The 24,242-nt window shown below is 41.2% G+C and overlaps 1 protein-coding gene across 1 annotated transcript; it reads right to left on the bottom strand.

The window, feature by feature from the left end:
- Positions 1-6,935: 6,935 nt before the first annotated feature.
- Positions 6,936-11,119, bottom strand: LOC110508289 (B-type lectin plumieribetin). Its single transcript, XM_021588710.3, has 3 exons — positions 8,587-11,119; positions 7,582-7,675; positions 6,936-7,435 (listed from the first exon to the last, which is right to left on the bottom strand). The coding sequence occupies exons 2-3, from the start codon at positions 7,669-7,671 to the stop codon at positions 7,169-7,171; spliced, it is 357 nt and encodes a 118-aa protein (XP_021444385.3). The 5' UTR covers positions 7,672-7,675; positions 8,587-11,119; the 3' UTR covers positions 6,936-7,168.
- Positions 11,120-24,242: the final 13,123 nt, after the last annotated feature.

Raw genomic sequence — 24,242 nt, 5'->3', positions numbered from 1 at the left:
TCTGGAACAGCTGGTGCTGTCATGCATGGTTCAGTGTCGCTTGCCTCAAAGCAAGCATAGAAGGCATTTAGCTCATTTGGTAGGCTCATGTCACTGGGCAGCTTGCGGCAGGGTTTCCCTTGGTAAATCCATGATAGTTTGCAAGCCCAGCCACATCTGACGAGCGTCAAAGCCAGGGTAGTAGGATTCGATTTTAGTGGCGCTTTGCCTGTTTGATGGCTTGTCAGAAGTCATAGCGGGATTTGTGTCCGGATTAGTGTTGCACTCCTTGAAAGTGGCAGCTCTAGCCTTTAGATCAGTGTAGAAGTTGCCTGTAATCCATGGCTTCTGGTTGGGATATGTACATACGGCCGCTGTGGGGATGATGTCGTTGATGCACTTATTAAATGAAGCTGATGTGGTAAAATCCTCAATGCCATTGGACGAATCCCGGAAAACATATTCCATTCTGTAGCTTAGCATCCGCTTCATCAAACCACTTCTGTTTGAACTATCACTGGTACTTCCTGTTTTTGCTCGTAAGCAGGAATCAGGAAGTTAGAGTTATAGTCAGATTTGCCAAATGGAGGGCGAGGGAGAGATTTATATGAGCTTCTGTGTAGATTAATGGTGATCTCGTAATGAGATAAAACAGATTTCAGTTTCCCTGAATTAAAATTACCAGCCACTAGGAGCACTGCCTCTGGATGAGCATTTTCTTGTTTGCTTATGGCTCTATAAAGAATTTTAAGTGCGGTCTTAGTACCAACATCATTTTGTGCTGGTAAATAGACAGCTACAAAAAAATATAGATGAAACCTGTCTTGGTAAAAAAAAAAAAAAGTATGGTCTACACTAGCTTATCATGAGGTATTCTACCTCAGGTGAGCAGAGCCTCGAGACTTCCTTTAATATCAGAGATCATGCACCAGCTGTTGTTAATAAAAGACACATCTCCCCCTTATTGAGTTTACCTGAGGCTGCCGTTCAATATCTCACTTTCTCTTGTCATTGTATAAAACACACATTGGTACATGAAGTTTCGCCATTAGCTGGAAGACCATGTCCTCTTTTCTCAGCGGAGGGAGGGAGAGAGGAAGGACAGTGAGATGGGTGAGAGGCCACCTTACCGCTGCTCCCTCCCCACAGACTGACCATCAGATGCAGGTCATCAGTCCAGTAAAAAAAGCTAATTATTATGCTCACTCAGCTGTGCCTCACAAGTAATACAGCAAATGATCTATTACCTGTGTGATCGTATACCTAACATGTTGAAATATAATTTCAAAATGGTCTCAGAACAACACTGGCAGGGCAATTCAAGCGTAGTGATAATGTGTTGGGCCTATAGCCTACTGCAAAAACCTCATTGCTACATAACTGTTTTTAATTGGTTAATGTTGCATAGATTTATGTTAATTAAGTCATGTTCATTTAAAAATAAATCTGAGCTGTACATCTCGGCTTGCATATTAACTCATTGTGATCTACATTCAGAAATGGTTGGTGACCACTGTACTAGGCTATTCAAAATCAAATACACATTCACTATCATTTCAGGCTAACTCTGAAGCCGCCCTGCACAATCAATGAACCAACAGCATCTACTAGACTCTCTAGCAGACTCGTGGATCGAAAGTAGTGCTATCAATAAAATTACATTGACGCCAATGGCAAAATCAGAAAACCATTAACATGACGTCAATAGAAGAATTTCTTTAAAAATCTAGGGGTTATTTAGGAGCGATTTGGGGGTGTAAAGGGGCAAGATTTGCATACATATGGAACGTTCATTCATTTTAGGGTATTATTATGGAGCAGGACCATTCAGAGAAATCAAAGAGTTGGTTGGTGAATCGGTGGTGGTCAAACCTGCCTCCCCCGACCCACGCTCAATGACCCAGCCTCCCTAGACCCGGGATCCATGAACCAGCCTCCCTAGACCCGGGATCCATGACCCGGCCTCCCTCGACCCAGGCTCCATGACCCACCAGCTGCCCCCCCCCCCTCCCCCCCCCTCGCCGAATATGATTGGACCAGACGTCAAATTGGCGATGTTGGTTGGTTCGAGTTAATCGAGACACATTCGCATCCCCGTTGGTGGCTTTTGGTAGCTTTTACGTATTCGAGACAAGCTAGTCATCGGATTGGCTGACAGTGTCAGTGATAGAGTCTAGCGCTAAAGCCAATGGATGCAATAGTGCTGTATGGCCACCAGATGACGGTATTGGAACAAAATTAACAAGAAGTCAAAGGAAGAATTTAAAAAATGATATCTAGGTGTTATTTTGGATATATTTTGGGGAAAATATGGGCAAAAAATACAGATAAACTGCCGTTATGATGCAATTTCCTCAACAACTGACTTGATATTGAAGTCAATGGGATTTAAAAAAACAAATATTTTTTTATGGGTAATATTAGCGGGAAAATAGATGTACCCCCCCAAAAAAAACATTACATAGAGGGGCAAAAAGGGTCAGGAACGCTTCACGAATTTTGCGTGTCATCCTCTGTTATACGTTTCTTAAAGGCCCAGTGTCCTTATTTAACATGTTTTGACATTAATAGTAACATGTTTACATCAAGTTCATTTCAGCCATCTTTGGGGGCCCTGTAAAGTCTGTTAAGGTGCTCCACGAGCCCTGTGGCCGCTCTGAGCCAGGGAATCTTCGTTGCTATCTGTTGCTTTTTTTGTTGCAATCTTTGGCTCACCTCATTGGCTAGTTAACTTTGTCGCATTTTTGGGGTGCAGAGACGGATTGGTCATGTTGCAAATTATGCCACCAATGAGATTCTTATCTGTTGTTCATGTCCCGCCTCCCCCCAAAATCCACAGAGAAATTCTGGACAGTTCTCAATCATTCCAAGTAGTTGTGAGAAAGATAGTCGTAAAGGTAACATTAGCTATATTTCATCCCGGGTTTTTGGAAAACACAGTTGTGTATTTAGGTGAATTAAGGTGAGTTTCATTCGTTGAGTTACTTGAAAATGATTATTGTCGCTAGCTAATAACGTGTAATAAATGGCAGTAATAATTGATAGTTAGCTGGCTAACTAGTTAACGTTATTATATATTTAGATATTCAGCCAATGTAGTTCACTTACAGTGTACTATATATACAACGCACACTTGTCAGCTAGCTAATGTTATATGTAGAATCAAATTGTCCTTTAACGTTGTATGGTCTCTACTGTGAGCAGCGTAGCTATGTGGTCCACTGTGTATTGCTGTCAACAAATAACAACGTATGTGTATATGTGTGAATAACCGCTCTTAATGAAAGGAAGAATGGATTATGATCACACCCCTGCTTTCCGCTTGGAGCCCTCACCCTGAGGGCATCTGAAGAGGCTGCCAGGGTTGCCAGGACCATCCAGGAGAAAGAGTGTACAGGTGTCGTCTGGGTGCTGAAGCCACGACAAGTGAAAGCGAAGGCAAAGGCTTGTGTGGGTCGCCAGATGGGGTGACCCGTATGATAGCCGACTGGTGGACAAGTGAGAGTGCCATGAAGTTCGGCAAAAATACCGTGGTCAAACCTTCAAGTGGCTGCTATGCCACAATGTCGGCTACGCCGTCATGGTCTTGGCTTCTCACCAGCAAGAGAGGGAGATGGGGGACACAGACACGTCACCTGAAATGGCCAACAAGGACCGGTTTGACTGGTACTCTTTTCCTTAAATAGGTGTACAGTCGTGGCCAAAAGTTTTGAGAATGACACAAATATAAATTTTCACAAAGTCTGCTGCCTCAGTTTGTATGATGGCAATTTGCATATACTCCATAATGTTATGAAGAGTGATCAGATTAATTGCAACTAATTGCAAAGTCCCTATTTGCCATGCAAATGAACTGAATTACCAAAAAACATTTCCACTGCATTTCAGCCCTGCCACAAAAGGACCAGCTACATGTCAGTGATTCTCTCGTTAACACAGGTGTGAGTGTTGACGAGGACAAGGCTGGAGATCACTCTGTCATGCTGGTTGAGTTCGAATGACAGACTGGAAGCTTCAAAAGGAGGGTGGTGCTTGGAATCACTGTTCAACGTGCCGTCATCATTGCTTTGCACAAAAAGGGCTTCACAGGCAAGGATATTGCTGCCAGTAAGATTGCATCTAAATCAAACATTTATTGGATCATCAAGAACTTCAAAGAGAGAGGTTGAATTGTTGTGAAGGCTTCAGGGCGCCCAAGAAAGTCCAGCAAGCGCCAGGACCGTCAACTGCGTAGTCTGCCACAAAATCAACAGCATAGTCTGCCACACTACTGGAGTTTTGACATAATTCAAGAAGTTTACTGGCCGCCTCTCTCCCGGATACCGGAGAATCAAATACCTTCCTAACTTCTGCCATGAAATCTTCCAGGTAGTGGGAATGGAAACAGAGCCACAATAGCAAGATAGACTGCCCATTCTCTGGGGGCTAGTCCCAAGAATATGTCCATTTCCAGGAGGACAATCAAGGCTCCAACGTGAGAAATGCCACCCCTCTTACTAAAGGATTTTGTAGGAACATTGCCTAGAGTTGGCAGAGGCCTTGTGCTTTTTAAAGAGATTTTATTAATCCTAATTGCACAAATACATGTTATGTGAAACTCTAATCAAGAGGAAAGGCATTTCATATTATACAAATTAAAGGACATTTAATAATTGTTAATTTCTTGAGCTTTGTGTGCTAGATCATGCTAATTATGTGTGTTTCAAAAAGGAAACCCCGAGGTGTGACTGGATATCACTTTGTTAACTATCCTGCAATGTAATCACCCCACAGTAAAATGATTTACATACTGTAGATTGCCTTGTGTTACACCTTGATTAAAAGCAGATGTTAGTCAATCACATCCATTGATAAATAACATACAATTTGGCAGGTAGACCATTAGGGCCAGGAGACGTTCCACGTTAGGTTGCTTAATAATTGCATGGAAAAACCTCTCTGGTAATTTCACCCAAAAGAGAATTTATTTTCCCCCTAATGGCCGAAGAGTTTTAGTTTTTAGATATTCATTCATTTTTTGTTTCATCAGACCATTTTATTATACATGTTAGAGCATGTTTGTTTCACAGCTTTTCTTTACCCTTTCTCATCAGTAACAGTTTCACATCTTATTTTCATTATCTTCTCTTGTTATACATTGTTATGGCATCTGGTGCATGTATTCTGGCCAAAACCCCGCTTAAAATGTGAATGTTGAAAAGAGATTAGTCATTTAAAAGCATCTTTCATTTTTCAATTCATATAATTCATCTTCAAAGTTGTTTATGCTTTATTTCTGTTGTTCTGGATAAACTCTTGTCAGATTTTGTTAAAATTTTCAGTTCACATATTTTGTTGTCTTTCAAACTTCAATTCATTTAAATCTTTGTTTTCCAGACATTTTCACATGAAGTTTCCAAAACTCTTATCCTTTATAACCATAGTAATTACTGACTTGACAAAGGAATGTCAACCATTCAGTCTTCCAGAGATTATACCTCTTCTTTGAATAGTGACATTGCAGAGAATATTGAAATGTGTTTTGTAATAAATAATTCAGTTGACTTGTTTTCACACTTTTTCTACGATGGGAATGCTGGTGGTCTGGTCATCATTGGGAGGTAGGGGTGGGAGGGGACGTAATCAGGGAAGGGCAGGTTCATCTTCTTCCTACTTGCAGTTGGACTGTGGGGAGTGGTCGGTGTACTCGCTGTCTGCACTTTTTCGTAGGTGTCGTCTTCATCTCTCATCTTCACTGTCGGTCTCGCTGTAACTTTCTTTCATATCGCAGCTCGAGGGCTGGTGGGAGACATCTGCTTTGGAGCTCTGGTGGTCGACATTCCTGGTTCCATCTCTCTGTGCTGGGATCACTCTCTCACAGTCCCTTGACCAGCAGCTGTGACATCACGGTAGTGGTCTTGCTGACTGTCTGGGGTGCTGGGTTAAATGCTGTGGGCTCTCTCTTCGTCAGGCTTTGGGTTAGATGCTGGATCTCTTCTTGCTATGTAAGACACTTGACAATGGAAGAAGGTGAGGCCTTCACCTCCACACAGGCTGCACATGCCTCCAGTCTCTTGGCATTCGGGATGGACAGTCCAATCTAGGTAATGTGTGGGTGGTGTAAACTTTTTCCACTTCACAATAATGTCCCTGACAGTGCCCAAATGAATATTCAATGAGTAATACATTTCCTTGTAGCCTTCTCCTATCCTAATCTTTGCCTTTCAACAACCTTATCTGAGTTATTTTGGCAGTTTCTTCCTCATATTTTGATCTTTGCTGGAAATTCACATTCCAGCTTTCGGTTTGAAAGCTGAAAATACAGTATTTTTGGTAATGGGAAATATATATTTCACAGCGGTTTAGATGGTACAATGATTCTCTACCGTATCCTTGCTTGTTTTGTCACAAACTGAAATTAGGGGAACTATTTGTGCTTTTGCAAACAGGAAATGGCAGCGCAATTCCTGCACAGTGCATCTTTAAAGAAATGTTGTGTAAGTGACTCGTTTAGGTTTGCCATGACAAAGGGTATGAAGACAAGTCCAGATTTCTCAGTAAAAAAAAACTATTCTTCCACTTTGAAAGTGTGGAGTAGGTTGTGTCGATCAGTGAAAAGGAATCCCAATTTAATGCATTTTTTTTTATTTTAAGGAAGGAAAAATGTGAACTGCAGGGGTGAGTAGACTTTCCCTGGTGACTGTATTTGTGACTATCCAAAATGTAAGTTTTATAGCCCTAACATTAACCGTTACCCTAGCAGGCTATTATTTACATATATATATTTCAACATGTTGATAGTATCTGTAGTTCCCTACAGATGATCAAAATAAAGTATAACAAAGTTAACCTAATGCTTTCCTCTTGCCAACTTTATGAGATCAGTAATTGCTTCATGGAAAGGATGCATTTCTCATCGGGCCCATCAAATCAAACAGACCACCATCAGAAGCTAAAAAACATGATTCACAAGACAGTTTTGGGGCATTTTTAAAAGGTTTATTGTATAATCATTTCACTGTGAATCAGAAACATTAAGGCTATGTTTTAATAACCACACTAGCATAACACTTACACAAAGCATGCAAAGCACATCGCTTGATTTCTAAGTGGTATATTAATGTGGATATTTGAACACAGGCATTTGACTGACGGTACAGATGTACAGAGGTCATCTTCTTTGATGCCCGTTTGGACCGAGTCAGGACGTTTACTGCTTGTGACCCTTGGAGGAAGAAGAGTTCCACATTTCTTCTCCGTCCTTCTCAACGACCAGGTTGCCGTCGTTACGCAGGTACATGCGGCACATCTTGAACCCTTGAGCCTGGCTCTTGGTTTGCCACATCATCTTGTTATCCCTCTTGTACATGACAAAGTTGCTGTCATCTTGCATGCACAGGCGGTAGGCGTCGCGCTGTCCCGCGGTGTCAGAGGACCACATCTGCCTCCAGCCATAGATGACGAAGTTACCGTCCTCCTGTGCAGATGACATAAAGGGTTGTGGTAAGGATGGTGTATGCGAATAACCATTAAAAAAATAAGAAGTTTTACCACACAGTTTGGGAGCCACTGTCCTGGTTCAGCAATAGCTGACTTCAGATTACATACTGTAAATGTACCTACCTGGAAAACTGCCTTGTATTCCTTGTTATTGGACCACATGTAGTCTCCCTTACGCATCTCATCATACTTGGACATGTAGTTCCTGCTCATGATTCTGAAATAAAGAAGAAATAAATAAAACTCTGCTTAGCAAAAAAAAAATACATCCAGCTAACCTTTTCTAAATTCCTAAAGCAAATATTCCCATGGCAAAAATCTGTAATATAATCACTTTTGAAATAGTAATATAATGGCCCATTCACCTATCAAATGGTGAATAGCACTCTTTATTTCCTCCCCAATTTCATTAATCTTAATTAATCTCAGTTAATCTTGTCTACACATCGCTGCAACTCCCGTACAGACTCGGGAGAGGTGGAGGTCGAGAACCATGCGTCCTCTGAAACACAACCCAGCCAAGCCGCACTGCTTCTTGACACAATGCCCATTTAACCAGGAAGCCAGCCACACCAGTGTGTCGGAGGAACCCCTGTACACCTGGCGACCATGTCAGCGTGCACTGCGCCCGGCCTGCCACAGGAGTCACTAGTGCATGATGGGTCAAGGACATCACCGGCGGCCAAACCCTCCCCTAACCCAGACAACGCTGGGCCAATTGTGAGCCGCCCCATGGGTCTCCCGGTCGCAGCCGGGACTCGAACCCAGAATCTCGAGTGGCACAGCCTTAGACCACTGCGCCACTCGGGAGGCCTGACTAGCACTTCCACTCAGTTGAGGCATCCTGACTGTTGGCAAGAGTTTAAGTGGCCACCAAAAGACATTTCAGTTTTGAGCAAATTCAAAATCACTACTTGGCGTTATCACCTGTAACACAAAATATAACTTAACGTAGAAGGTGTAAGAGTTCCCACATCCGTTTTCAGCGTAAAAGGAAGCTAGGTTTAATAAAATGGCTGTATCCCGGAACACCAGACAATTTGGTTGTTGCCAAGGCTACACAACATACAGCAGGAGACATGCTATACCCAGAAACTCAAGTTGCTAAACTCCTGCTTTGATACTCACAGTCCGTGTGGTTCAGTAGTTCAGTGGATCAGATTGATGAGGCTGGAGGTTCCAAATGAAGTGAAGCTGGTAAATAAACGTCCTCTTTTATACCCACTGAGGAGAGGGTAAAGACGGGGGGGTGTGATTGGAGGAGGAGACTGGGGCTGAATGGACACTGAGATGCACAAGACAACCTTAAAACACGTGCTAGTTAATTTGACTGGAATCTTGAAAGATAAAATGCTTTTACAGTTTGGATCAGATTGCCTAGATTAGAGTTAACTTTCATCTGGTGTATCTGGCTGGACACATTGACGGTGCTAAATACTGATCTGGCCTTGTGATCATTTTAAAGTTCAAAGAGTTTAAAGTTACACATTTTTGATGGTTAAGTGTTCCTCTGCATTGCGTACGTATTAGCGACTAATTAGCCCTTAAATTCATTGTAAATGATTTAGCCAATGGAAACGAGTTAGCTGTTAAGCATAGCTTTTAAGAAGCATTCTACATAGATAAGTATTGAATCTTGATTGAAAATCATTGTTTCAACACCATCTACCTTTTTTAAGGCAATCATTATATTGTTACTTTGAAGTGATCTATATAGGTTTTCCAAGAACCTTGCATAAGATTGTGTCCTTTTGGACTACAACCTTTCCGTCGTTTCGGCTAAATTGTTCTTGTTAAATTGCTCTCTCCCAAGTCCGTACGGGAGCTGAAGCGATGAGACAAGACTAAATACCAATTTGGATCCCACGAAATTGGGGAGAAAAATCGAAATACAATTTTTTTTTGGTTTGTGGAATTTTACACCTTTTTTATCTCCCCAATTTCGTGGTATCCAATTAACTATCTTGTCTCATCGCTACAACTCCCATACGGGCTCGGGAGAGACAAAGGTTGAAAGTCATGCGTCCTCCGATACACAACCCAACCAAGCCGCACTGCTTCTTAACACAGCGCCACCCAACCCGGAAGCCAGCCGCACCAATGTGTCGGAGGAAACACCGTGCACCTGGCAACCTTGGTTAGCGTGCACTGCGCCCGACCCGCCACAGGAGTCACTGGTGCGTGATGAGACAAGGATTCCCTACCGGCCAAACCCTCCCTAACCCGGACGACGCTAGGCCAATTGTGCGCCGCCCCACGGACCTCCCGGTCACGGCCGGTTACAACAGAGCCTGGGCGCGAACCCAGAGTCTCTGGTGGCGCAGCTGGCGCTGCAGCACAGCACCCTTAACCAATGCGCCACCCTGGAGGCCCTAAATCTAAATACAATTTAATAAAAAATATTGAAAACACGATTTCCCATCTAGAGGTTAAATAAAGAAATGACTATAAGTAAGTGCCAAATAATCCAATGAAATGTAATTCATCGCTTGCAGATATTATTGCGGGTGTCGAGAAAAGCTTGTGGAATGTAACAGGGTTGATGATTTCTTGTTAAATCAGCCATGAACCCCCTTGTGACGGGGAATGGAAGCTTGTTGTGTGCAACAGAGTGGCAATTGCATGCAAGCTTCCCCCCCCCCCCCCCCCAAAAAAAAAAAAAATAAAAATATTGTTTAAAAATGTCTAGCCTGTCTGAGTAACAGGGTTGACATAGATTGCTCGCCCCCCTCTTCTCGTTTTTCCACCACAAAATGGCCAAAAAGAGAAGAACCGGCTCACCTGCTTTTACTCTATGATTTGACTATCAGCTAGCTGTTACATTTTTCTTTTGACAAAAAATATTTTAAAAGGATTAGTTTCATATATATATACATATATATATAAAAGAGTTAAGTTCATGTAACAGGGTTGGCTTTAAAATGAGGGACAGACGTAAATGAATCACTAATCACATTTTAAATAAATAATAACCTTCAGAAATGACTGTCAAAGAAAATAAATAACTAGGACTTTATTTACAATAAATGTAAAACTTAGGAGACATGTTGGGATTAAGTGGGTTAAAATCTTCCTAGAAATGACATGGCTGACAGAGGGGCATGTCCAAATGCTGAATTTTGGCACTGTAGCAAGCCTTTATTCATAATAAAAATGTGAGCTATTCAATTATCCACGTCGGTCTATATTAAAGGACACGTCATTAATATAAGAAGCTTTTTAAAATTCAATATTGTTGCACAATTTTGACTTAAAATATCAAAGGGATGCAAAAGGCACTCTTCGTGGAACAACCCCATTTTTAGTATGAATTCCTTTCACGTCTCTTCTTCGAAAAAATAACAATGTGTGGAATGATCACCAAATTAATAAGAGCACACATTTTCAATTACCGATAAACTCTAAATTGAGGGTCAGACTTGAAAGCATAGGCTACTGTAATATTATTATGATTTTTAAAAAATTAGAACAAAATAGATGAAATTGTTCAAATTCTTTCCTTCTGAGTAAGAATTTAACCATTAACATCAATACAATTATTTACTTCTATGTACCACATGAAATCATGACTCTAGCTCTCCTTTTACTTAAGACAAGCTTCTTTCAGGGTGTAATTTGAGATAATCTGATTAGATTTATGAGAGGCATCTGACTTGTTTGTGAACATGGATGATTAGATCCAAACACGCACAAGGTTTTTTATCTGTGAAATGTTTTTACCGGTTCTCTGCTCCTAAAATAACACGAACAGAGAACAGCTACCCATTGATCTAAAAGCATGCTTTGAGATCCAGCTTGAGATAGACGTTTTTTTTGCCCAATTTGCCAAAGTTCTTTAAAGTGGAGTGTATATTAAAGAGATACTTGCTTGTACTATATAAGTACACATGAATTAGATTACCCATCCAGACAACTTGCCCCTCCCTATATGTATGTACAGTTGAAGTCGGAAGTTTACATACACCTTAGACAAATACATTTAAAGTTTTTCACAATTCCTGACATTTAATCCTCGTAAAAAAATTCCCTGTCCACACACTCAATCAAACAGACTCCAACCTCTCCTCAATGACCAAGACCAGACAGTTGTGTAAGGACATCATAGATTTGTAGACCTGCACAGGGCTGGGATGTGCTACAGGACAATAGGCAAGCAGCTTGGTGAGAAGGCAACAACTGTTAGCGCAATAATTAGAAAATGGATGAAGTTCAAGATGACGGTCAATCACCCTCGGTCTGGGGCTCCATGCAAGATCTCACCTCGTGGGGCATTAATGATCATGAGGAAGGTGAGGGATCAGCCCAGAACTACACGGCAGGACCTGGTCAATGACCTGATGACAGCTGGGACCACAGTCTCAAAGAAAACCATTAGTAACACACTACGCCGTCATGGATTAAAATCCTGCAGCGCACGCAAGGTCCCCCTGCTCAAGCCAGCGCATGTCCAGGCCCATCTGAAGTTTGCCAATAACCATCTGGATGATCCAGAGGAGGAATGGGAGAAGGTCATGTGGTCTGATGAGACAAAGATAGAGCTTTTTGGTCTAAACTCCACTCGCTGTGTTTGGAGGAAGAAGAAGGATGAGTACAACCCCAATAACACCATCCCAACCGTGAAGCATGGAGGTGGAAACATCATTCTTTGGGGATGCTTTCCTGCAAAGGGGACAGGATGACTGCACCGTATTGAGGGGAGGATGGATGGGGCCATGTATCGCGAGATCTTGGCCAACAACCTCCTTCCCTCAGTAAGAGCATTGAAGATGGGTCGTGGCTGGGTCTTCCAGCATGACAAAGACCCGAAACACACAGCCAGGGCTACTAAGGAGTGGCTCCGTAAGAAGCATCTCAAGGTCCTGGAGTGGCCTAGCCGGTCTCCAGACCTGAACCCAATAGAAAATCTTTGGAGGGAGCTGAAAGTCCGTATTGCCCAGCGACAGCCCCGAAACCTGAAGGATCTGGAGAAGGACTGTATGGAGGGGTGGGCCAAAATCCCTGCTGCAGTTTGTGCAAACCTGGTCAAGAACTACAGGAAACATATGATCTCTGTAATTGCAAACAAAGGTTTCTGTACCAATATTAAGTTCTGCTTTTCTGATGTATCAAATACTTATGTCATGCAATAAAATGCAAATGAATTACTTAAAAATCATACAATGTGATTTTCTGTATGTTTTCTGTATGTTTTAGATTCTGTCTCTCACAGTTGAAGTGTACCTATGATAAAAATTACAGACCTCTCTACATGCTTTGTAAGTAGGAAAACCTGCAAAATCGGCAGTGTATCAAATACTTGTTCTCCCCACTGTATGTAAACTTCTGACACACTGGGAATGTGATGAAATGAAATGAAAGCTGAAATAAAACATTCTCTCTACTATTATTCTGACATTTCACATTCTTAAAATAAAGTGGTGATCTTAACTGACCTAAGACAGGGAATTTTTATCAGTATTAAATATCAGGATTTGTGAAAATGTATAAATGGATTTCGCTAAGGTGTATGTAAACTTCCAGCCACCCTGTTGCTCCACAATCCACAACACAGTGCTCACATAAAAAAACCGCAGGGTACTTATTATAGCTGCCAACCAGTAGTGACGAACCCTGTCCTAAAGTGGTAGAGGTATGCTATGGTCTCTGGTCTCAAGATAGAAATGTGAGTGTGAATACAACTTTCTACAGGAACACTTTTAACACAAGATTACCCCCTCTCCAATCAACACATTTTGAAATGTTTATATATATTTTTTTACGAGGTTTTGGTGCTTACTGTAGGTGCCAAACTGGGTCATCTATCCCCAAAAAATTAAGTAATATTCAACAGTTTTCCTCTTCACTCAATGTTTTTTTAATTTTTTTTTATCTCAAAGCTGAGGAACTCAAAGACCCACTTGCAATTAAGTTTATCCTTAGGTTTGTAATCCAGGGAGCTTTTAAAGTGCTTCGGGTTCAACGATCAACACTTAAACAAGAGGAACAGAGGGCCAGTGTAACAATAGTAAAAGTTATAGGACTAAAGGGTGAGGTCTATACTCACTGCATCACACTTTACATCTCCTCTTTATTTAGTGGATCAGATGTCCAAAGATGCCTCCTTGTGTCTTTCCCCAACCAGGAAGTCCACTCAAATTTCAAATGGTTTAACATGATTCATTTTTTAAAACTAAAAATGTAGATTAAAAAAATGAATCAAATTGAAATCAAATTTATTTATATAGCCCTTCGTACATCAGCTGATATCTCAAAGTGCTGTACAGAAACCCAGCCTAAAACCCCAAACACCAAGCAATGCAGGTTTAGAAGCACGGTGGCTAGGAAAAACTCCCTAGAAAGGCCAAAACCTAGGAAGAAACCTAGAGAGGAACCAGGCTATGTGGGGTGGCCAGTCCTCTTCTGGCTGTGCCGGGTGGAGATTATAACAGAACATGGCCAAGATGTTCAAATGTTCATAAATGACCAGCATGGTCCAATTATAAAAATTGCCTTCAAAAGTCTTATTCCCGTGATTGCGTTCAGAATTGTTGTGCAATTGACTGCTTCAGGCCTGGGATTTTGCAGTCAACCAGCCTACTGAGTAAGCATAGAAGAGGACATTAGATTGCCACGCCACTTTGCCAGTGACTCATTCAGGAGACTATAGAATGGAATAGGGTGCATAGTCCCTCGATATTGCACATTCAAGAAAAGAACAGTCAGTAGCTATAGTAATTCCACAATTATCAATATATTGCATAGGGTCAAGATGTGCATTGTACAAATGCAGCACTGCATTTGTCAATATAGCTAACGAACTAGCCAGTATCAAAGCTACCCAGCTAGCAATGAGGAAGCGGCCCTCTTCCTGGGGGCCAGAACTGATTGAATTGGCCCGGAATCGGCATGAATGACTGCCCAGAATCGGCCCAAGTAGGCCGTTTCCGTGTACCAGAATCCCCCCCAGAAGTGGCCCAATGCCGGTTTTAAAATAAATGTATACAAAATGAATCATTTTAAATATAACTATTATATATTTTATACATACTTTGTGGATGGGTATGATTTGTATCAAAATACTACTTAATCAGGAAAGACTGAAATAATTTAATTTCAATGTAAATGTTAATTTTTTTCATCACAGAAACAATGAAAAGTAGTTTGATTTTGTCTATTTAAGCTTTCTTTCAATTTAAGCTCTGGTATGCATTCAGTTTTCTCCATCACTTCTCCAAGGTCTGGTCACTTCTCACTCACTCTCTCCCTTTTCTCCCTCCATCTCTGTCAGGGGCTAGCTGCATCCATCGTTTTGTGTATCCATCAGGAACTTCAGAATGGCTGTGACACACAGTACCTTTGTAAATATCAGAAAGAGAGTAAATGGAACACTTACTGAAATACTTCCAGAAATGACTCATAGTTTATGCAACTCCCCTATCCCTACAAAATTGTTTAAATCAATGGCTTTTTGTGAAATATTTCCAGTTTATTATATTCTTCCTGCCTTGAACTGTGTTGTAATAATGAACTTCCCAGCTGACAATCAAATTGTCATGCTGCCCTGTTATATTTAATTAATCACTTTATGCCTCTCTGCCCCATGCAGTGGCCATGAAAGCAAACTTACCCATAACAACACTTTTTAAGGCAAGAGGTTCAAAAGCTTGTTTCCCATTGGCCCCTCTCCAATTAATTTTCATTACCAGGCCATTTGTAAGGAGTTTTGAGAGGATTCTCCTCAAGTCTTACAGCGAGGACATTGGAAGTCGAAGGTCTGTCAAATCTGGAAACTCATCCAGGGTTGATCTGTTCGCCTGGAATTTTTGCAGTGTTAAGATCTCACGAAGAATTTCTGTAAAAATACAAAACAGAACACAGTTGTGTTTTATCCTTCACATTCTTTCAGTAGTTTAAAGTTTTATAAAGGATAATAAAGATAAATATAAACAACGCAATCACATTATAGATCAGGGGTGGGCAACTTTGATGGTGGTGGCCACAATATGTACCTGACATGTAACACTTACGATCACACATTGGCTGCTGCTGTTGAATGATTGGCTCAATCCTTGTTGGCCTATCAGAATTCCCAGGTGTCTCTCTTCTGCCCTCTGGAGGTCTGATAACTTTTCCATTGGCTCCTCTTCCTCCTGAGCCTGCAGGAAGGGTACCACATGAGTGAGGGGAATGTCTTCCCTGTAACGTACAGATCGCCTACAACACTTAGCAATTATTTTAGTAATAATATTATGTTACTAAATACCATTATAGTACTAAATAGCATTTATTATTTTAATCAAAACCTATAAGTATTTGCTGTTTTTCTTTAAAATACTTTATGGTATTTATTATTGCAAGGCAGAACACATCTAATAAACACGTTTGAACTGGGACCTAGTAACCTCTGTGTAAAAGTTCAGCAATTGGCATGGAGCAGGTTTGAGACATCTCTGGAATTAACAAGATAAATATACTTTTATTTATCAGCTGCCTCTCCCGATGTCTTGAAAGTCTGCTGTGAATTAATAACTTTTCAATATTCACAGGTCCTGACAGCAGGCAGGCATTGCAGGAAGCAAACAGCTCAGCAGAGGCAAATGCTTTTTTGAGAGCCTCCATATTTATTAAAAACAACTTTTTTCCTGTGTCTGTGTGTTTTATACTGTATGTTTAAAGCTAGAATCCTTAGTTGATACATCCATTTTTGGACTTATAAACTGACGAATGACGAATCCCCATTGTTTCTTGAATAATATAACTTGTACCCTATAAGAACCCAAAATACAAGCTTGTTTTACGCCAATGTTTGTAAACAAAAACATGGTTAAATATCTATGACTACTATAATGTCGATATCATGCATGGTCAGTCCTTGCATCATTGGCTCTTGTCTACGGATTTGAGTGGATACATTACCCCAGGCCCATTATTCAGCTTTTTACCAAAACACAGGTGGCGTGCCTGCTTCGTTTTCTATACAGTAGGGTAGCAGTCGGCTTTACACTTCAACCCTCCCAACGACAGTAAAAGCATGAACATGCATGAACATGCAAGAGCAAAGATACACCGCGCACGTCCCTATTGGCCCTGCCGCTTCACTTTGAGGTGCAAGTTTGTAGCCTAATATTTGTTCTATAAAATCTCAACCTGGTCGAACTCTGTTCCTTGTGAATTACTTTGTTTTTCCCAACAGGACTTAAATGTTTGTGTCCTCACAGACTTCATGCTTAAAGACGTGGAGCATGCGTTGCCTGATGCACATTGTTGATGCACCCTGGCACACGTCTGGAGCGAGCAACATACCAGCAGTTTTATTATTTGCGTACCGCAAGTGGTCCACTGCTATTGATAACATAATAATACATAATAAATAACGTAGTTAAAGGGGATGCTGCAACAGATCATCAGCGTTAGGGAGTATCAGTATGAGGTAAGGTTTGCAGTTTGCTCTATTCTGCCCCCTGGCCAAAGGACGATGCTACCACTAAACATGTAGTTAAGGAAACAAATCGGCTTCTGGAGCATCTGTCAAATGAAAACGATGATGTTATTTATTTTAGGACTAGTAGATTATTAAGGATGCCCTCACAACCCAGTCACACACTATATAGCAGTGACCCGGCTTCATCTAATTGTCACGGCAGCATAGGTTTTATTGTGATGTCCTGTGTTTATGTTCCTTGTTGTTTTTCCAATTATTAAAATGCACCAAATCTCCTTGTTCATGTGCTGCCATTCACTTTGAATAAGAGCATTGGTTTATAGTGTCTTAGACAGGCCTATACGTGTAATGTCTAACTTAATTTTACCCAACAGGTGCAGGTGTACAACGCGCAAGCATGCTATATATATATTTCCCACTCCCCATATGATTATAAAATATCCTCCCAACCATGAAAATGAATAAATATGCCTGTATAGACTGTGTAAAAAACATTAGGAACACCTTCCTAATATTTAGTTACACCTCTTTTAGCCCTCAGAACAGCCTCAATTCATCGAGGCATGGACTCTACAAGGTGTCAAGCTTTCCACAGGGATGCTGAGCCATGTTGACTCCAGTGCTTCCTAAAGTTGTGTCCAGTTGGCTAGATGTGCTTTGGGTTGTGGACCATTCTTGATACACAGGGGAAACTGTTGAGCATGAAAAAAGCCAGCAGTGTTGCAGTTCTTCACACACAAACCAGTGAGCCTGACACCTACTACCATACCCTGTTCAAATCCACTTCAATCTTTTGTCAAGTGCGAGTGTTGGGAGTGCCTCACTTGCATGTGTGCAATATGAGTGGGCCTTTGCTCAAGGAGAGAGACAGTCAGACATTGCAGCAGCAGGCAGAAGAACTAGCCTATAAAATATGATCGAGAACAGAATAATAACTAGGTAGCTGATTCAAAACATATGTTGTACCCTCTTAGTTAACTGTTTAGCTATTATTAGCATTTAATAATGTTTGCATCATGTCCCAAAAAACTTTACATCGACACTCAAGACGGACAAAGTTTATTTACTTTTTCAAACGATTCATGTGATACATTTCAATTCGATTCTTTTTGACTAAATGAATTGGGATTTGGCTCAATTGTGACGAATTGAATCAAAATGATTTGTGAGTAAGTTTAGGAAAAAATATGAATGTTGTTTTTCTTTTGGATTATGTGGCTTCAAAACTTGTTTTGTTGATACTTCCAGTTGATTTAGACATCCAATGTGTGGGACATTGCAACTCAATAGATGCTAGTCAGACTGCAAAGAAATGGTACATTTCCTGAAGAAAATACAGTGCATTTGGAAAGTATTCAGACCCCTTGACTTTTTCCACATTTTGTTACGTTACAGCCTTATTCTAAAATTGATAAAATCGTTTTTTCCCCCCTTAGCAATCTAAACACAATACCCCATAATCACAAAGTGAAAACTTGTTTTTATACATTCCCCCCCCCAAAAAACTGAAATATGACATTTACTTAATTATTCAGACCCTTTTACTCAGTACTTTGTTAAAGCACCTTTGGCTGCGATTACAGCCTTGAGTCTTCTTGGGTATGAAGCTACAAGCTTGGCAAACCTGTATTTGGGGAGTTTCTCCCATTCTTCTCTGCAGATGCTCTCAAGCTCTGTCAGGTTGGATGGGGAGCGTTGCTGAACAGCTATTTTCAGGTCTCTCCAGAGATGTTCGATTGGGTTCAAGACCGGGCTCTGGCTGGGCCACACTCAAGGACATTCAGAGACTTGTCCCTTGTTGTCTTGACTGTGTGCTTATGGTCATTGTCCTGTTGGAAGGTGAACCTTCGCTCCAGACAGGTCCTGAGCGCTCTGGATCAGGTTTTCAACATGGATCTCTCTGTACTTCGCTCCATTAATCTTTGCCTGGACATGATTGATGGTTGTCTTTCTGGAAGGTTCTCCCATCTCTGCAGAGGAACTCTGGAGCTCTGTCCGAGTGACCATCGGGTTTTTGATCTGTGCCTCGACACAATCCTGTCTCAGAGCTCTACGGACAATTCCTTCAACCTCATGGTTTGGTTTTTGCTCTGACATGCACTGTCAACTGTGGGACCTTTCCACAGATTCTAAATTGTTTGCCTTCATTAGACAACTTTGTTCCAATATTTCTGTAAATCAGTGATATTTATTCCCATAGTCATTCGTTATGGCTCCATAACTAAATCAACATCTGCATTTTGAAAGTGTTTTTATTATCATTATTTTATTAACGAAATGTGTTTTAGGCTACTGTGCAGTCTACAATACATACTGTAGTAAATGTGGGAAAGTGCCTAATTCCTTACATAAGGGGGAGCAGGCCATGTCTGTACTACAGAATGCGGTTGACTGGGGTTAAAATTCTTGTTGGGGAGGAAGGAGTAGACTGTCCTTGTAAATAGGAATTTGTTCTTAACTGATTATTATGTGTTATTTCATAGTTGTGATGTCTTCACTATTATTCTACAATATACTATTTGGAGAAATGTCCACTGGTCTGATGAAACAAAAATAGAACTGTTTGGCCATAATGACCATTGTCATGTTTGGAGGAAAAAGGGGGAGGCATGCAAGCCGAAGAACACCATCCAAACCCTGAAGCACGGGGGTGGCAGCATCATGTTGTGGGGGTGCTTTGCTGCAGGAGGGACTGGTGCACTTCACAAAATAGATGGCATCACGAGGGAGGAAAATTATGTGGATATATTGAAGCAACATCTCAAGACATCAGTCAGGAAGTCAAAAGCTTGGTCACAAATGGGTCTTCCAAATGGACAATGACCCCAAGCATACTTCCAAAGTTGAGGCAAAACGGCTTAAGGACAACAAAGTCCAGGTATTAAAGTGGCCATCACAAAGCCCTGACCTCAATCCTGTGTCAAATTTGTGGGCAGAACTGAAAAAGCGTGTGCGTGCAAGGATGTCTACAAACCTGACTCAGTTACACCAGCTCTGTCAGGAGGAATGGGCCAAAATTCACCCAACTTATTGTGGGAAGCTTGCGGAAGGCTACCTGAAAAGTTTGACCCAAGTTAAACAAATTAATGGCAATGCTACCAAATACTAATTGAGTGTATGTAAACTTCTGACCCACTGGGAATGTGATGAATGAAGTAAAAGCTGAAATAAATCATTCTCTCTACTATTATTCTGACATTTCACATTCTTAAAATAGTGGTGATCCTAACTGACCTAAGACAGGGAATTTTTACTAGGATTAAATGTCTGGAATTGTGAAAAACTGAGTTTAAATGTATTTTGCTAAGGTGTATGTAAACTTTCAACTTCAACTGTAAAAACTTTGGGACTCAAATGCATAATAAGAGCTCTAACTCCCCCTTGTGGAAGGGGACGATTTACAAAAAATCTCTGAAACTGGAAACACTTATCTCCCTCACTAGCTTTAAACACCAGCTGTCAGAGCAGCTCACAGATTACTGCACCTGTACATAGCCCATCTATAATTTAGCCCAAACAACTACCTCTTTCCCTACTGTATTTATTTTATTTATTTATTTAGCTCCTTTGCACCCCTATTTTTTATTTCTACTTGCACATTCTTCCACTGCAAATCTACCATTCCAGTGTTTTACTTGCTATATTGTATTTACTTCGCCACCATGTCCTTTTTTTGCCTTTACCTCCCTTATCTCACCTCATTTGCTCACATCGTATAGACTTGTTTCTACTGTATTATTGACTGTATGTTTGTTTTACTCCATGTGTAACTCTGTGTTGTTGTATGTGTCGAACTGCTTTGCTTTATCTTGGCCAGGTCGCAATTGTAAACGAGAACTTGTTCTCAACTTGCCTACCTGTTTAAATAAAGATTAAATAAAAAAATACAATTGTGGTGGTCTGGACAGTGTTGCCAACTTAGCGATTTAGTCACTATTTTTAGCGAGTATTCAGATCTCTCTATCGACACATTTTCCAAAAATTGACTAGCGAGAAATCTAGCGACTTGTTCTGGTGTTATTGGAGATTGATGTGAAGGCAGGTGTCATTGTTACTCTTCTCAACAAGCAGCGGGGTGGGGGGGCCCCACCCGGGGGGGGCCCCACCCCCATCCCAAACCACTCACAGGCGGCCCAGTCCCCGAGCAGCAGTCCCTCCCAGCTGCAGTCAGAGCAGGAGATGTTCGCCCCTCCGCGTCCCGCCCTGGGGATGTAAATGTAAAATGTTCTTTGTCTAAAAGAAATCACCTCACAAAAACAAAAACAAATCACTGCATTTGACTCACACAGCCTCCCTCAGTCACTTACTCACCTTGTCCACTATGTGTGTGCCTTTCTGAGACATAAGCTAAACATCTAGCTGGCTAGCATGTCTCAGTCTAAATTGTACACTCAAAAATACAGAAAGGAGTGGGAATCAAACCCGAATTCAAAGGCTGGTTGAAGCCGTTTATTGGAGATGATGTAAAAAAACACATGACAACTCAAAAACATGCGCGCCAACGATCGTCTGCGTTGCCAAGGGCTAAAATAGAAGTCATTCCTATTTTTGACGCAGATCTCACTGCAAGTCCTGCCTCTCCCATCTCCTCTTGGTTTATAGAAGCAGGTACCCATGTGCCATCTCCTCATTGGTTTTACCCACGTGGGTGAATGAAATTCTAAATGTTTTGCCGGTTGTCGTGGTAAAAGTGTAGATGCCGATCACCATATAAATTCAAAGATGAAAAAGCCTGGAAGGAGGAGAGATGTCTAGAAACGATTCGGTTGGCCGTTTTATGTGGATTAATTGTCGGAGTAGAGGACCTTGTGCATTTCAGGTAAAATAACAACTCAATGTTTATATCCCAGGGCAAATTAGCTAGCAACAGCAAGCTAGCTAAATAGGACAAATTAGCTAGCAAGTGCAAGCTAACTAGCTAAATTGCCATTCATGTTTAATGCTTTTCGACCTGTCCCCCAAATTAATGTAATTGGTTCAGAGTAATTGGTGTTTTGATATTTTAACCTGCGTGTCGTGATCGCGTTTGGTGTAGGGGGACAAAATACATTTATGCATGATAGCGCACGATGGCGCATGTGCGTAGCCAGTTTGGGTTCCGTGTGAGGATGAAAACAATGTTCGAAAGCGGTGTGTAGCCTTCACTTCTAATGAGTTGAGGGTGAGACTGCCGGACAACATCAAAGCATTGCAGTACATGTCAGTTTTCAATGTGAAGGAAACTCTAAAGCACAATAGGAGCCCTGGAGAAATCGGAAAAAAAATTGCCAAGCTCCTTGGCTACTCCCCTGCTGAGATAGACAAGATTGTCTAGCAATGGTGTGCCATCCATCTTAGTAAATGGAATGAGACAAAAAAGATACTGGGCTTCTGGAGTGAGATTTGGATGTTCAGGGATGCAGCTGATATCAACCCGTTTCAAGAACTTGCCATGGCTGCTGTGTTCTGTGTTGTCCTCGCCACACAAGGATGTCCTTGCAGACCCTTAACTCCATCCTGTACATTCGATATGGGCTGATGAGACTTGCTATGAGCACCAGCTGGCTGATAATGTTTTGCAGCTTTTTGGCACATCAGCTGCTTACTCATTTAAGTCGGCTCCCTCAGTTGCTGAACCTGCCATAGAGAGCCTTGACCAAAATGACGATGATCCACTCTTTCTGTGAGCCAGCACAGCCTGTGTGTGTGTGGAGGGGGATCGGGAAGAAACAAATAATTAACCTGAATTAAGGCCAGACTAGTTACCATAATTTTCTCACATTGCCATTGACAGTTTTTTCTATTGTCTCTTTTGGGTCCATTTAGATTGATGTAGACTGTATACAAAAAAAAATGAAAATTGTTATGGTTAAAAATGTTCGTTTTACTGTGACTTGTTGTAGGCTCCTAAGTGGACCATAAGGTTAAAAAACAAACCAAATTAAGAAAACGAATCTAAAAAAATAAAATAAAAAACAATAACTCCGCCAGAGTGTCTCTTTTGGGTCACTTTTGCTGGTCCCAAGCCCGGATAAAGGAGGAGGGTTGGAATTGTGACATTTAAAAAAAACAACAGGAATTGACAAAAGAAAGTTCATTTGTAGTTCTAAACATATTTAGGGTGTTTTTGTACTACAGCGTCCATCACAATTACATGCACATGGCCAATTATGCAAATTAGGTGACAACGTCATTTTGTGACTTCTAGCGACTTTTAGGACAGCCAATAGCTAGCTACTTTCTGTACTGAGGAGTTGGCAACACCGGGTCTGGAGCAATGAAGCCGTGACGCTGGGTACCTCTTAGTCCCGTGGTGTAAACTCGCAAATTTTAAAGGGGTGGCAGGGTAGCCTAGTGTTTAGAGCGTTGGACTAGTAACCGGAAGGTTGCAAGTTCAAACCCCCCAGCTGACAAGGTACAAATCTGTCGTTCTCCCCCTGAACAGGCAGTTAACCCACTGTTCCTAGGCCGTCATTGAAAATAAGAATTTGTTCTTAACTGACTTGCCTAGTTAAATAAAAAAAATAGGTACCACTGTAATTGTCCAGACACACTTTTACATGATGATGCAGTTATTTTGAGTATCAGAATGTGCCGGTGGACATCACTTGTGTGAAATAGGACCCACCAAATTCTTATAAAACACCCACCAAATTAGTTTTATTCATTATTCTGGTAAGGATGCTTTAGTAAAAAAGTTGTTGGATCACATCTAACTACTCCCAGTCAACACAGTGTGTTCCCCATACAGGCGGAGCTCTTCCCGAGTCGTCAGGCAGATTCAAATTACTCTAGGTTCTGGCTAATGGGACACTTGAGCATGTCTGGCCCAATTAACTTTTTCAGAAGTAGGCCCATATTTGTTTTTCATTCGGAAAGTAAAGGAACTAATTTAATATTAATTCTATTAATTTAAGTCATTCGGACAATCCTGGCTCAATATAATGGCATTAGCGATTTTCAGGCGTATGCTGTTGGCCACATTAATTATAGGACAACTTGGGAAACATGATCCACGACAGACAGCACATCTGTGTTTTAATTTTTGTCATTTTAATTGAACCTTTATTTTAACTAGGCAAGTCAGTTAACACATTCTTATTTGCAACAACAGCGGCCTACACCACAAACCCGTGCCACCGTGCTTCTACACCTGCATTGCTTGCTGTTTGGGGTTTTAGGCTGGGTTTCTGTACAGCACTTTGATATATCAGTTGATGTTAGAAGGGCTATATAAATATAATTGATTTGATTTGACGTTGGGCCAATTGTGAGCCGCCTTACGGGACTCCCAATCACAGCCAGTTGTGATAGAGCCTGGATTCAAACTAGGGTGTCTGTTAGTGACGCCTCAAGCCTGAGATGCAATGCAGTGCCTTAGACA

The sequence above is a fragment of the Oncorhynchus mykiss genome, chromosome 28 (assembly GCF_057628025.1).
Source record: "Oncorhynchus mykiss isolate SJ-2025 chromosome 28, ASM5762802v1, whole genome shotgun sequence".
Classification (NCBI taxonomy): domain Eukaryota; kingdom Metazoa; phylum Chordata; class Actinopteri; order Salmoniformes; family Salmonidae; genus Oncorhynchus; species Oncorhynchus mykiss.
This window is presented reverse-complemented; position numbering and strand designations above follow the sequence as displayed.

Bases quoted from the DNA above. Each gene is read 5' to 3' on its own strand.
- LOC110508289 (XM_021588710.3), bottom strand. From the start codon at position 7,671: ATGAGCAGGAACTACATGTCCAAGTATGATGAGATGCGTAAGGGAGAC. The intron at 7,436-7,581 runs GTAGGTACATTT...TCATCTGCACAG, and splicing joins AATACAAGGCAGTTTTCCAG to GAGGACGGTAACTTCGTCAT.